The 15,064-nt window shown below is 37.8% G+C and overlaps 1 protein-coding gene across 7 annotated transcripts in view; it reads left to right on the top strand.

Moving 5' to 3' along the window:
* PTPRM (protein tyrosine phosphatase receptor type M) overlaps positions 1-15,064 on the top strand; it is a 474,059-nt gene that overhangs the window by 304,198 nt on the left and 154,797 nt on the right. For all 7 annotated transcript variants that reach the window (XM_062570156.1, XM_062570154.1, XM_062570152.1 and 4 more), the window contains one exon: positions 10,049-10,181. In XM_062570156.1, the coding sequence (XP_062426140.1) occupies positions 10,049-10,181 (133 nt within the window). The remainder of the gene's footprint in view (positions 1-10,048; positions 10,182-15,064) is intronic.

Genomic DNA, 15,064 nt, shown 5'->3' with positions numbered 1-15,064 from the left:
TTGGAACATTTCTCTATTGTGATCCGACTTTATGTCTCCTCTGCTTAATGGAGGCCAACTGAGTACTAGCAAAAACTACATATTATCTCCTCTAAAGAGGCAGAGCTTTGAGGAAACATGCAGAATGCCTGAGCTTAAGAAATGCTCTCTTGACTGTGACAATCTACCTGCTGGCAAACCTACTTCAACTCTTTTCTGTCTGTAGAAGATAGTTGAAACACACCTTCAGGGAAGTCTGATTTTTCTTGACATTTTCTAGTATATTTTCGGGAGTAGGTATGGTATCAAGAACATGAGAGCTAACCAGACGTCTCCCTCAGCAATAGGTCAAATTCAGTTGTCCATAATTAATAGTGATTTTGTGGATTAAGTGGATAATAAATTAGCCACTTTAGGAATGGCTCGAAATAGGAGTGACTGGAGAGTGATGCTGACTCACTTAAGAAATTCATTATGTAGGGACAGGGTCAGTCTGGACTGACTGCTTTCGTTTACTTAGAGCTAATTTGAGAGTCACTTTTCTACTCTGAGTACTGTTGGTTTGAGGTTACGCTATCACAAATTCTTGTTGTTCATTATACATATAGGACTTCTAGGAGACTTAAAGGTTTCCAGTGTGCTCCCAGAACTCAGATTTATATGATGCTGTTGCACTTTCAATGACTTCTAAACAGAATAGCGTCAGTTAGTAAAAGCCCTACATTTCAAAGTAGAATCATATAATGGTACCTCTGGAGATCATCTAGTCCAACCATCAGCATAGCCTGTACGGGGATTGAACCCACAACCTTGGCATTAGTAGCATAACACTCTAACCAACTGAGCTAAACCTGCCCCCTGAAGTACTGTGAGATACCTTCAGTTCCAGCATCTGTCGGTGTCTCTGTCTCAGACTTTACCCCCTTATTGTCACTCAGTATTCAGTATGATAGACCTGCATGAATACAGCTAGTTTGATGCAAGGATGCTTAGCCAGCCGTCTTACTTAGGAATTTGCATGTACAGTCCATTGTATATGGCGGGACTTCATGGATTCATATTGACCTCTGTTGCATTTGGGTGATCAGACAGCAAATCTGTCCATTTTCTTCTTTGCATAGTAGTTGACTTTTATCTTATATTTCAGATATAGTTTTTTTTTTTTTTCAAATACACTGCCATGACCTTTCCCTTCGTTGAGATAGAGATCTGTGATGTGCACTACTGTGGCTGATTCTTTAGCCACTTGTAAATACATAACCAGGCTTTCTCCTAAAATAAAATTAAATGAAGTGGAGGGACCCTTTAAGGCAATCTGAAAACTTAAGTTTGCAAAGTATATTTATAATTCTTGGATAGGAAATTATTTTTTCCCAAAGAACAAAATAAATTATTTCTATATGTTCTGTATTGGTTATTAATTTCTGGATGAGGTGAAGACTTGGATATGGCTTAGACATTCCTTAATGATCTTAGTGCTTTTGAAGTGGCAAGATTTAAGTCTGTCTTTCACTGTAAGTGGGGACTTTTGACTGCTTGCTTGCCCACTGGAGAGGGAATTTCTATGAATTCTTGTTAGTTACATTTCCTTAATTAAAAGAAAAGGGGAGAAGAAGAGCCATTAGAAAGTGTTTGTTTTCCGGGAGAAAAAGACCTATTTATCAAGGCATGCTTGCTTATTTTCTTGAAAGCCTTTCTTTTTCTTTTTCTTTTTATCTTTTTTCTTTTTCTTTTCTTTTAATGCACCTTCCGGAAAAATCCTGTGTCAGGAGCCTGGATTAAAATCCCATTAAAAAAAAGCTTATTGTGAGACCAGAAAATAAGTATCAAGCTAGGAACTTTATTTATTCTAGTCATGTTTTATAAAGAGTATTATTATTCCTGACAACCACAAATACAGATGTTAAAAAATGTCTTGTTGCTCATATGCAGTAACGTGAACCAGCCACCAGTGAGAGATACAGTACAATTGATAGTTAGCTGAATGAGTCATATTCATCACTGAGGTAGTTCTTTGCATTTCTTTTCATGCAATTGTGTCGCTCATATTTAAATTTTTGTAAAGAATATCACAAACAAAATTAATAATTCATAATTACTGTTACAGTGGAGCCTTATTTTGATAGCCCCTTCTTAGCAGAGATCTTTTAACAAGAGAGGTTTTTCATGCTTTTTAAAAAAAACAAATAATATACTAAATCAGCATGGTTGTCTTGTGGAAGTACAAAATACTTTTTTTAGGAAGGAAAGATCTCTAAGCAGCAGTATGTATTGTAGGATCATAAATCATGGAAGAGATGCTCTCCTGCTAAAATATGAGTGCCGTTTTCCCTATGTCCCAGACATTCAAAAAACAGATTTAGTGAGAGCTAGCATGTCATAGGACGAAGAACCAGGATATATTGATTTCTACACTGAAATGGCTTCAGTGCTGAGCAAAACAGAAAGAAAACATAATCCCTGCCCTGTGGTAAAAAAGCAATTTATACATGAGCACTTCCAAAAGAAGCCAAAAAACACAAAGGGAAAAAAATACTATAAAAAGACAAGAAAAGCAGACGTTACGCCAAGGCCTTTATAAAAACTAATATATTGGAAGCATAGACTAGAGAGAGAGAAAAAAATGCTGATCAAAACCACCTTCTGTCACAAATATACCCTGCCCACCAACACCTCATAACTTCCACCATATGGACAAAAAAGCAGTATAGTTTCAAAGGAGAAATTGGAACACTGATTTGAAAGCTCACAATGATGAAGGGGAGGGAGAACTTTCTCCCTTAGCTGGAGTTCTACCAGGAGTAATAAAACAAAGACTTTTGTTAGCAGAATACATGCTGGCTAGCAGATGAGGACTGAATGCCAGTCACTTACAGTGTAAACAGACTAGCCAGGGTAGTAACTCATTTCATCTACAAATCTGTATGTGTTTTGGGTCTTCTCCAAGGCAGTCACAAATCCTGTCATCTGGAATGAACTTGAAACTCAAATAGAAAGCATTTTAGACTGGTTTGTCTTTTCGTAACAATGGCAATGCTGCCACAGACTTAAAAAATGAATGTTACTGGGGGGAAAAGTGCAGAGGGAATACTTGCAGGGAAAACTGGACATTTTTGACTGCTGTCCCATTCATGTGTATTTTGCAGTCTGTGATAATGAGTTAGAATCCCTGTTTATCATATTACATTTATGAGAAAGACCTGCCTCTCCAGAGCAGTCCCTTTTGTACCAGTAGCAGAGACTCTTCAGAAAAATATTCTGTGTGTATTTTCTTATTTTGTCATATTGCCTTTTATTCCAGCCTTTTACTTTTGGCACTTCTTTGTCTGCTTTTCTTTCAAGAACCTTTATGTTATTCCCTTCTATCCTTGGAACACCCTGACCAAAGTCATCCATAAAAACATTACTCTGTCCCTCAAATCACTCTTAAAGATCTGTTTCTACTGTGATACTTACTGAAAATGCTGAGTGACACCAGCTAGCCACAAGAGCAGGAAGGACAGAGAGGGTCTTACTTATTTGGGTACTGCAAGTGCATTTTCTTAAGAGTATTTGTCTGCCTCTCCCACTTCTGATTGCTACACCTGCCTATTGCAGCCTGCCTCAGTTCAGTAGTACGGTTTTGGGGGCAAAGATTGCTTTGCTGTGTGTTTGCTCTTAGCACAGCGGGGCTGCCATTTAATTTAGAGCTTCTAGGTCCTACTGTCATACCAATAACAAGGAGCAATAGTGATAGTAGCCTTTGCATTCACTCCTGTAATTTGTGATGACCTTGGAGGTATAGTCAGAATCTTTAAGCCAAGTTCTCTCATCTTTTCAATTCTGGTACTTCGTGGCAGGGTCAGTAGGGCTCTGGTGGTGGTTATTCAAAGGAAGCATCACACATCCATGTCTCTATTCTACCTTGTAGCATTTTGCATGATTTTGGCCACCTAATCACAGTGCAGCTGTCGCACCGGTGTATAACATCTGATTTCCTGACCCACGGTGTGAAGTAAGTTAAAAGTAGGTGCTGAGAAGTGATAATAGTTGAAGCACACCACCTGCATAATAATTTGATGGCATGCATCAGAAGGATGTGAAATGTTTTAGGGGTGATCATTTACTTTGCTCTAGAGAGAAAGAAGGGAACATTGCCAGTTTTTGTGTAATACACGTCAATAGTATATATAAAAAGATAGATATATGTGGCCTAGTTACTAACAGAATGAGTAAGTTTTACTGGATACTATCTAAACTACCAATATTATTACCTTAAAGCTTTTGAAAGTTATTGTTTGCATTTGTCACTGGAACACCTATGAGTGAAATTCAGTTGGAAAAGGCTTGACAGTGACTTATCGAGCAAGTACCTTTTCAGAAATTAAAGCTGCAGAAAGGAAGTGAAAAGGCAGCGACTATGATCACCCTAGAGTGGGAGAAATAAAATGAAGACCTATCTACTCTATTAAAAGAAGGAAATGTTTATTAACTACAACAGAAGAAAAATGTCTGGATTGCTTTAGACAAAACAATCTATAGCTAGTCTTGGTAGTTGTAGTTTTTATTGTATTCCTTTGTTTGTGACTAGGAGTAGCAGCTCCAGGCTGTTGAGCTAGGGTTAATTTAATGGTCATTCTTTTCTATACAATAACGTAACTGCCTTTTTTTTAGAAAGCAGTTCAGCAATATTACAAAATCAAGTTCAAACTTTGTTAATTTAAAAAGAGTTTTAATTTAATTTGGCAGAGCTCCATTTCTGTTATTTCAGGAAGTTTTCACTGAAAAACAAAAGAAAACAAGCTTGCATATAATTTAAGAGAAAGATATTTTGCTTGCTTATTTCACTCAGCCCATAGTCTTTCATTCCGTTTTCTTGAGTAATAGTTAAACAGTTCTATCCATACACTATCTACAGGAGATTATTGTTTATAAGTTTTAGTTTTGATCAATAACACGGCTCTTTCATGCCTTCCAAATCACAAAGGAAAAGGAAATTTCCCATCAAAGGAAACTGCAAAACAATTTTCCCCAAAGGTCAAATTATTTCTATGTTAAAACCAGACGCATGTATCCTGGCTGAGAACTAGGCATTCTTCAAAGACAGAGAATTTTTTTTACCCTACCTTTTAAGTACGTCTACCTTTTACCCTCTCTTTTAACCCATCATTTAAGTAAGGGTACAGAAGTGGGAATTTCACTGCATGAAATAATTCAAGAATAGACACTGCACCAGACACTAAATATTAGTGAGTAGAATAGAATTCACTTCAAAATCTAAAGAGGAGGTAAGATGCTGAAAAGTAGCAAAGTAATCACTAAACTTCAGAAAAGACGATTTCAATATAAAGAAAAGGCTAGATGAAAAGGTCTGAGAATCAAAAATAAGTGAAGTAAAATCTATAGGCATTTCATGGATCCTGCTTACAAAGATAATCACCGAGTCTTGTAAGGTACTGAACAAAAGGGGAACCATGACGGAAAGGCATAAATCAGGCCAGCTGAATGGCAGTTTTTCTAGGTTAAGGAGAAAAAAAAAAAAAAAAAAAGATGTTTTAGATGTTAGATCTGGAAGTCTAACTGTAGGGAAAGAATGGGTGATAAATATGTAGGAGGGAAGTTGGAAAGGCTGAGATTAATTAGAAGTGTAAATAGCTAAGGGTGTGGAACCAAACAACATTACTGTCTTTCAGTTTAACGCAGGAAGCCCATTTCACTGGGTTTTGTGGCATGCTGGGGTTTTTCCAGATGTAGAGAGTGTATCTCTGCTTTCCACTCCTGGCAGGAAGTGCTCTAGTTTGTTCTCATCAAGGTAGGACTTTCCAAAGTCAGCAGCTTAATCCTTTTCAAACTGACAGGAAGCACTTCCTTGTCCCTTCCTTTCCTGAACAGCTCCCTTGAGCTATCCTGCACTCACGCCTTTTAGGTGACCTGTTACCTCTGTAGAGATGGACCACAATACATTTCTCTATTTTACCCTGATCCTTCTAAATCCACTACCCTAGGTGGGCTCAGTAAGAAAGCAGAAGAGAGGTTGTTCAAGCAAGGCTTAAGGTCAGATGTCTGTATGCAGAGTGGAACCAAATCTAAAAGTAAAACAAACAAACAAAAAACGAAAGTCATTACGTCCAGTGTTGTGAGGAAAATACAGTGGCTTAGCTCAGCTCTTGGCAACAAAATTTGGTCTGTCATTAAAAACGGATACTCTACTGGAGATGCAGAAGACCACTAGACTTGTAGCTATATATTTAAAAATCACTATATCTGACAAATTGATTGAATCAACAATGATAAATAGAATAAATACTAGGACTATAATATCATGATACAATAGTGGGTAATTAATTATTTTTGTATAGAAAGATTACATTTCACGCAGCTTTTTTGAATGTCAGTACAGCAGTGTCAAAGAGAACCAAATGCTAACTTTTTTTAAAGACTTGCAACAGTCATTTTCCACATCTCTCATGAAAAGATACAAATAAAATTAAAAGCACAGTTGACACTGCAGTTTCTCAGCTGGCAAAGTGGATTTCACAACTGCTGCTCCTCACTGCTGAGATCCCAAAACACAGTTTACTTTTCTCTCCATGGTGCCAATGCAATTGTTCATGTGGCCATGTGTTAAAAATCAGTTAAAAAGTAGTTATGAAGGGACAGACAGAGTATTACATTGGACCAAAAGATGCCTTTCATACAGGAACTAAAGAGAAATAAACTGCCATCTTTTATCATAGCTAATGTACTTAAAGGTTTAACACTATATGTTACACAATATGTTTATTAAATACATGGACGAGTTACTGTTGAGGCAGCAACTCTTGAATGTGATTCTAGGTAATTCAGGTTAATAGAATTCACACAAGACTTGAGGAATTTCAACAGGACAAAATCAGACTGAATAAACTGGCAGCACAAACTCAAATTTCAATTTTGATAAATGCCACGTAGTGTTCAGTGGAAGAAAATGTGAATTACCTTCAAGTCGTAAAAGGTTCAAAATTAATCACTATGCTGAAGAGAGGAATGCAGCTTTCACTGTAAACAGTGCATCAGTGACCTGTTCAGTGTCCATCTGGTGTCAAAACAAAACCAAACAGAATGTTAAGGAGGACAAAGAATAGGATGAAATACCACAAGAAGGTTTTTTTTTTTTTTAATCTGGTTTTGAAAAAAATGTTTGTTCTCAGCTAAAATACAGTACAGTACTGATTACCACATCACAGCAAAAGTACCATATAACAGGAGATTCGGGTAAGGCTGTTAGGAAGATGTAGGAAATGAGAAAGACTGACATAACTTTGATTAGTTACATGTAAACAACATCAGCTACATTGAAAATATAAACAATATTAAATAATGTTACAAAAAATGATTAGGGATTTCTAATACTAAAGGACTTGAGACACTAAAGAAAGATGAAAGGTAGCAAATTAAAGAAATAAATACTTCTTACAAATGTGTTTCTTTTGCCCTATTTGACTGGGAACCCACTGATGGTAAGAAAGGAGCCATGTTCAGACAGGGAATGATATTGAATGTGACCAAATACAAACTGAGTTAATGTCAATATATAGATTTTGTAATATTTAATAATAGCATTTTTTAAGAGGGTTGAAAACATCATATTTGCAGTTGAAGACCATCTGTATTATGGATCAGGTTAAGTCTGTCATGGTGGGAAGCTTGTTCTGTTTTTACCTCAGCATAGCATTACCTACACCTTTCCCTGGCCCATTAGAGATGATCCCTCGATTGGATAAACCATGGATGCAATATAGGAGTATAGTGTCCTCGTGTTAGGCTCTGTGTCTCTCCTTGTGGATAGAACTGGTTCAGAGGATTTCCAGTGGAAGTGGATTCTCCAGCTTGCCCATGATTCCCGAGAGGGTAATGCATGGTTGTGTTGAAGGCATCCCATAACAGTTGTGCTCCATGACATGTGGAAAACACGCACTCTGAATAAGATTTTGGATTTTGATATTCTGTCCTATGCATAGTGTAACCCTAGCAGTTCTACTGAAGTGAGGACCCTGTGCTGTCACAGAGAGACATGAAATTGGATAAAACACATTCAGTGTAGCAAGGCTGCCTTCACTAATTTTTGATGTTGAGCATTCATGATTCTAGTGATCTAGCACTAGGAGCCGTAATGGAAGGAATGAAACTATAAAGTAGAATTTGATTTAAAGAAGGCATTACTGGTGGGTGTTCTAGTAAGGCAGCCCAAAGGAGATAATGAAGGCAAGACTGGAGGAAACCAGTCCTAGAAGTTACAGGGTTTTAGATTAACATGGGACAGCAAAGTCCATATTGTCTCTTACTGTTTATATCATACTTGATTCACTGCTTCCTATTTGCCAAGTTCAACTCAACAGCTGCCTTCTGCACGGAGATGCTCTAAATATCGTCTAAATATTTCATACACTTTTGAGGGCTCTGCAGATTACAGTAATAAAGAGTTTCCTTATAAAAAGCATTTATGTATGATACAAGGAGAATAAAAATAGAACTGCTTGTAACAGAATTTTGTGCATATGCATGGCAGAATAGATAGAGCCGGATTCTGTTACATTTACTCACATGGAGTAAGAATTTTGCTAGTTCAGAATTCTAATGTATTGGTATGGGAATAACTGTGGAGCGCACTATGGTGGGGCTGGGCACAGACAGATAGCAAATCATTTTCTCCAGCTTACCAATCACACAAAGTACCAAGGCCAGAGTTTTCCAAAAAAATATGGAACAATTTGTTCCAGATAGATTTTGATTAAAGCCTAGCACCTCTTGTGGCATCAGTACGAATTGGCAAGTTTTTCTACCATTCATGGTGGTGGAGTGTTTTGAAGGTGCAGACCAAAAGTATAATTGTGGGAAATGAGAAGTGCTTACCGTCTTTGAAAATGCTGGCTATGATTGTTAAGAAGCATTGGAATTTTTTTCCTTTAATTTTCAGAAATTAGTATAATCTGTATATAAATTGATCGCTAAATTGTTTTCTTCCCAAAAAAGAAAACAAAGAAACAAGTACAATATAATTGGTGCTTTCAAAATCCTTTTTGGAACCCAGACAGTGAGATGAGTATAGCCTTAAAATATTATATTTTATTTAGATTTTACTCTTCCTTCTTTCTTCCCAAAAAGGCTGTAGAAGGGAAGTGACATATAAATCCCTGTGTCCACATTATGGCATGGTTCCTCAAATGATAAATACTACCATGTTTTGATTTAAAAAAATTGAAATCCTAAAAAAAAAAATCAGTTTGTGAATTGAATATTGCTTCCTTAACATTTTTCATCCTGAACTCATTTAGTAGAGGAAATGGATATTTCATCAGACATGGATTTGACATTCCATCACATTATACAGTAAACAGTACAAATGATGTTATTTTTTTTTAATGGAGAAGCTGGAAAAGCTAAGACAGTAGCTGCTGTAAGGCACTGGTTATCTCATTTAAACAGATATTAAATGTGGGTGCCAGTGGTGTGATCATCAGCTGCTTCCCACTTTGTGAATAAATTGCTTAGAAGGAGTCTTTTTGCCTACCAGATGTGACCTAGATTTAGATTTCCAAAGGCAAAAAAAAAGTCTATTGTGTAAAAAAACAATTGCTTGTAAAATGCATGGTAAATGAGCTTATCTCACTTTTCCAGGTGTTTAAGCTAATATGTTATGGAATTACGGCTTCATTTATGAAAAATAATTGAGGAAAATGTTCCAGCAAATCAAATTTGGGTAAAGGCTTAGGACAGTTATTGTGTTATTACCAAGTTTCTAAATGGCAGAAAGAACAGGGAGGCAGAACAGATAATAAAAACACAGAAATTTGTATCTGTGAAGAGGCTCTTATAAAGGGTCAGGCCTGGCTGTGGTATCCAACCTGTGTTGCAGTTTAGCAAAATGGCATGGCACAATTCTATTTCTGTCAATGCATATGAAAGCAGGTTTTTTCTCAAAAGATCAAGCATTGATGCCTGTTGGCTTAGGATAAGGTTTATTGTGTTGGTAGGTTAAATGTATAAAAAGCAGAAGAATAACATCCATATTCTTTTTCTCCCTCTTCTTTTACATTTACTGATTCCATAGGGGCTGCCACTCGAAAACCAGATCCGGAGCCTGAAAAGCAGACCGACCATACTGTTAAAATTGCTGGAGTCATTGCAGGCATCTTGCTGTTCGTCATTATATTTCTGGGGGTCGTGCTGGTAATGAAGAAAAGGTGAGCAACTGGTAGATGTTCTCTGTGTACGTGTTTATGTCATAGCATCTCCTGTGGCAGTTTTCAGTTTGATATTGGCAAAAGTATTTTGAGGCACCATAGTGCCCTTTGCCACAGAGTTTAGGAAATGCTGCTCCATGCCACCTCCCTGAAGCCTTGTTGTGATTTTATAAAACCACAATCTCTTTTATCCCGCAGCATTTTCTATGAATTAATGCTTGTGGCTTTTGATAAAAGAAAAAACAGCTCAAGGTTAATGATTCTAGCACTTCTGCATTAGTACTGCGTGATGAGCTCTAATAATAGAACAGTATCTCTATCGTGAAAGTGTGAGTCTCCACTCTGTCCAGCAGGTCAGGTAAAAGTTAGATATAGCTTCATTTCCTACGGAAATCAGAGTTGCCCATCTTGAATATAAAAGAACACCTCAGTCAAACAGTAACTCAATTGGTAAGCTAAGGTAATTTGTGCTAACAATTGAATTTGTCGTGTTCTACATAAACTTCATTCCCTAAAAGCAAATTAAAGTGTTGTAGTGATGCAGAATGTTTTCAACACACACATGTATTGAGATTGTAGTGCTTTTAAAATCATTTGAAAACTACTGCAACATAAGAAATGCTAGACTTAAACCTTGTTACTTTTCTCTCAACATTGTAAAAGGGAAAAAATAAAGGGATAAGATATCGCATAGCTGGGGTTGTGGCAGGGATCAGGAAAAAAAAAAACAACTGCATCTAAACTAAGTCTAGACTGGGAAAATTTCACTAGCAAACAGAGTCAAGGCTTTTAGGTCATATCCTAAGGGATGTTAGCTTTTGCAGCTCTGGAGGTGAGGTTGGGAATGTGTATTAGCTGTGTAGAGGGGCTGAGTCACAAATACTCCTTATGTATCTGTATTTCCAACATATTGTCACTTTACGGTCCCATAACCTGTCTTAGCCTTGTTCACCCTGCATTACCACGTTTTCTTCCTATGTGAGCAATCTCAGCCTGATTTTGCTCATCCCAACATTATCTGCAGTCTAGTGATTTAGTTGTGTGTTAACTAGTTTGGCAGGTGTGAGATAGTCCAAACCCCTGAGCTGCCTGAAATTCTTCCAGAATTGAAACAGAGGAGGTGCACCGCTAAGGAGGCAGCTGCCTGGCAGTGCCTCAGGGCAGGCAACAGAAATAGCTGCTTTTCACTTTCCTTGAAGACAGAAGTGGGGCCATGAACAGAGTTAGAAGGACTCTAGGCAGAGAGATGTGAGCTGTGGCCAGGGCAGAGGGCTAGTTCATGACAAAAGATAGAAAAAGTGTTCAAAGTCACCATCCAGAAGAGACTGAGACTTAAGCCCCAGGGTAAGTCGGATCAGGGCAATGAGACAGACGCACTAACCAAATCTTCTCAATAAATTACTGCATAGCAGAGTTAAAATCTGTTCTGATTTGCAGTACTTTTTTCTTCCCACTTCTGATTCCTTGCATCAGTCGTCCTTTCCATTTTAACAATTGGATTCCCAAACTCCTCCCTAGGGCCTGGTCACGGCACTTGGCATGCAGTGAGGAAGGCTTCTTGCATTGTTTGGTCAATCCTACTTCACATTATTCCTGACCAGTATTCATCACCCTTTCTCTTCCGGTTCTGAGCCTTTCCTTCATCATTTGTGCCAAAGCAGAATATATTCATCTAAGGGAGACAAGATCTTCTTAATCTTGCACAGAGAGCATTGCAGCAGAAAGTCCAAATAGTTTCAAACTAAAGAGGATATCAGGGTCTGTGGCTGAATGGATAATATTCTATCTCATTTCATTCTCTTGGGAAAAGCTGTTTGATAGTCTAATTGTTAGAGGTAGGAAGACTCAAATCCCAAGTGTTTCAGTGGATGTTAATGAGGAAGAGTACTTGATTCCTTCTGTCCATGACAGCACAGTAATTATTATTCATAGCAATTGTGTTGTTAGAAAAAAAAAAGTGCATTACTTGAGCTTCTTTGAGGTTTGGAATAAATCTGCTTGTGACAAGAATGAAACTATTGAAAGTACAATAACCCTGCCCAGGAACTTTGTTGCCAAATACACACAATTTTATTGTCTAGTACAGAAAGAATGATACCAATAGCTTTTTTAAACATGTCCCAGAATCATGCTGCAGCCTTGAACAAAACAAACTGTAAGATGAGTTGAGACCAATATTAAAAAGTAAGAGTGGCTCTTCTGTGTAACAGGATGTGACTAGACTCTAATGAGTTGCAGGAGATGATAGGTATATTGTGTCCCAGACCCCTAACACAGATGCTGTAGCATAGAAAGACTTGAATACAATTACGCTCATGACTTAAGCGGAAGATGAACCGATTATTCAGTAGGTTGTTATTGGTGCATTAATTCACTATGCTGCTGAGAGCTCCTATGGTTTCACCTTGGTTCAGTTACTGTGTATACATTATGCATTTGAAGAAAATGTATAAATCGTCCTGCAAGCTCAGTATAGCTGTAGTGTTTGTGCTGTTTTATGATACTTTGACTGCTATTTCATGAAACAATCTTATCAAGCTAGCGTATCATTTGACTACTGCACTTGATCATTTCATTTCATTTACTTTAACCGGAGTTTTATTTGAGTAAAAAATTCACTGAAAAGTAAAACAGCATTTCGTAATTCTGTGGCATCTCTCCTCTGAGAGCCACTTTCCCTGCTGCACTGTGAATGACAGACTCATCAGGCCACAATGTTAGGTTTCACTGTGCTGAATCTATGTACTCTGAAATTTTTCTTGATTGGAGTTGTCTGCAGCAACATCTCATTCACATGCTGCTGTCTTATGGCATATACTGTCTGTTACTCTTTCACCAAAATGGATCCTTTTATACATGATCTGTAGATCTCACTGATAGATTAAACTTACTCTGTCTCTGGGGCTTCATTAACTTAATCTCAAACCATTTCCACTGACAAGAGAACAGGAAGCAGTTTCACTGTATGTGGTAACCACGTCCTTGTCCAACAGACCCCTTTGGGTTGTATAGCCATACAAGTTCAACAACCATTCCTAGCGTGGCTGGTGCTAGGCACATGATTTTCACAGGTCAACCTCTTTGGGTTTTAGTTCAGTGGGCAGCCAACAGGCAAGACTAATTCCCAAAGCAGTTTTCAGTGCAGCATAGACATGCTTTGGGTATGTTCACTGTCAAAGCTGTAGGTAGAGAAGTTCTGCAAATATCACTAGTCATTAGACATCGTTATTAATTTCACTGTATAATGATATCCTGAAGTAGTTATTCTTACACTACAAACTGAGTCACCTGAGTCGCAGGTGACCTAACTCTTCAGTATATGGTATGGAGTCAGCAGTGAGGGGAAAAATAGCACAGATGCTAAAACCTGTTCTGTGTACGCAGTTAGTCTTTGACCAGACTCCCAGATTTGTATACCTGTCACCTGGGTCAGGATAAGACCATTAGTGCTTTACTCTTTCTTTTCTCACTTGGCTCTGTTCTTTAGCAGGTCTATCTTTTTTTTAGTCATTCGTCCACATTCCTGCATAAAGATTTCATGTCACATAGACTAGCAACTTGTAGGCTATTCCTAATATCAATATGATCATGTCAGTGAGACTGTCCTTCTCTGTAAAGTCGGAATAATGCCAGTACACTGTCCTCTCTTCACTGCACAATGAATCTCTCACTTAAGAGTTAACACAAAGCTAATGGAAGCCAACACATGTGTTTCCACAAAACTTTTCCTCAGTAAAGTGGATTTCAAATCTGATCCTGAATATAAAAACTCAGGCAGGGCCCTTGATCTCTACCAGCCTTTGATAATCTGCATGGAACTTTGTGAAAAATAAAAAATGAAGTAAGTGAGGTCACCTTTTGGTCAACTTGAAGTAAAACAGCGAAAATGAGAAAACTGTTCCAAAACCTTTTGAAAAGCAGTAGCAATTAAATCAAGACTTGGAAACATCAGAACCCTACAGCTTTATTCTTTTCTTTTTTATTTCAATTCAGTTTAAAAGATGCAGAAGTTGAGAAATCAGATTTATTGGTCAAAGTTTAGCTTGAGGATGTTTATTTCTTTGGAACAGCAATTTCTGAGCCACCACCTTGCTGCTGCTGTGTGAGTGCAGTAAGCAAAGTGGTTAGTAAAATTTGCTTGCATTGGCTTCTGTTTCAGTTTTAGAAGGGAGTTTGTGATCACTGCATTTCTGCATAAAAAGGTTGTTTTCCTGTGCATATTTTAGTTTCTGTTTTCACCTGTCTCTATGCCTTAGCTTTCCAGTACTTTCCAATATATGTGTTTGTGCCATCTGTTTGTCGGAGATCCTGCTCTTGGCAGTGGGTAAGGACTACTTTTGTAATCAATGGAGCTGGGCTGGGACTGCTGGGACTGGTCCAATTCCCTGATAATAAATCAGGCTGTTCACCTTTTGCCAACAATTTCAAGCAGTCAGAATGGAAATTGAAGATAATAGGGTTGAAAGAAAATGCCAGTCTTCTCCCACTGCCACCTCTGAACCTTCTCCTGCCTTGTAGGACAGCGACAAAAGAGAGATGATGAAAGAAATGGCTGTAGTATAATATACCACTCCAGAAGTTTCCCCTTCTAGTGGGACAGTCCTCCTGTGGCCACGTGCAGTGGTATTGATAACTGTTTGTAGAGAAGCCATATTCTGCAAGTCATATTCATAATATTTATGTATGTCTTCAGTCCTGAAGGATATAAAAGTGCTTCATATTTTCATGGAACACAAAATCAGTTTGTTAGCATAAAACAGTGTCTCCAGAGGAAAGTATCTGAAGAGTCATGAACAGTTCCGTGTGCAGATGAAAATTTGTCCTAAGCTGGCCAAAATCTTTAGGTCAGTCTCTTTTACAGGAAGAATTTTTCAGACATATAG

This window comes from Rhea pennata, chromosome 2, assembly GCF_028389875.1.
Source record: "Rhea pennata isolate bPtePen1 chromosome 2, bPtePen1.pri, whole genome shotgun sequence".
NCBI lineage: Eukaryota > Metazoa > Chordata > Aves > Rheiformes > Rheidae > Rhea > Rhea pennata.
The sequence above is the reverse complement of the archived record's forward strand: the minus strand, read 5'-3'. Positions and strand labels throughout refer to the sequence as shown.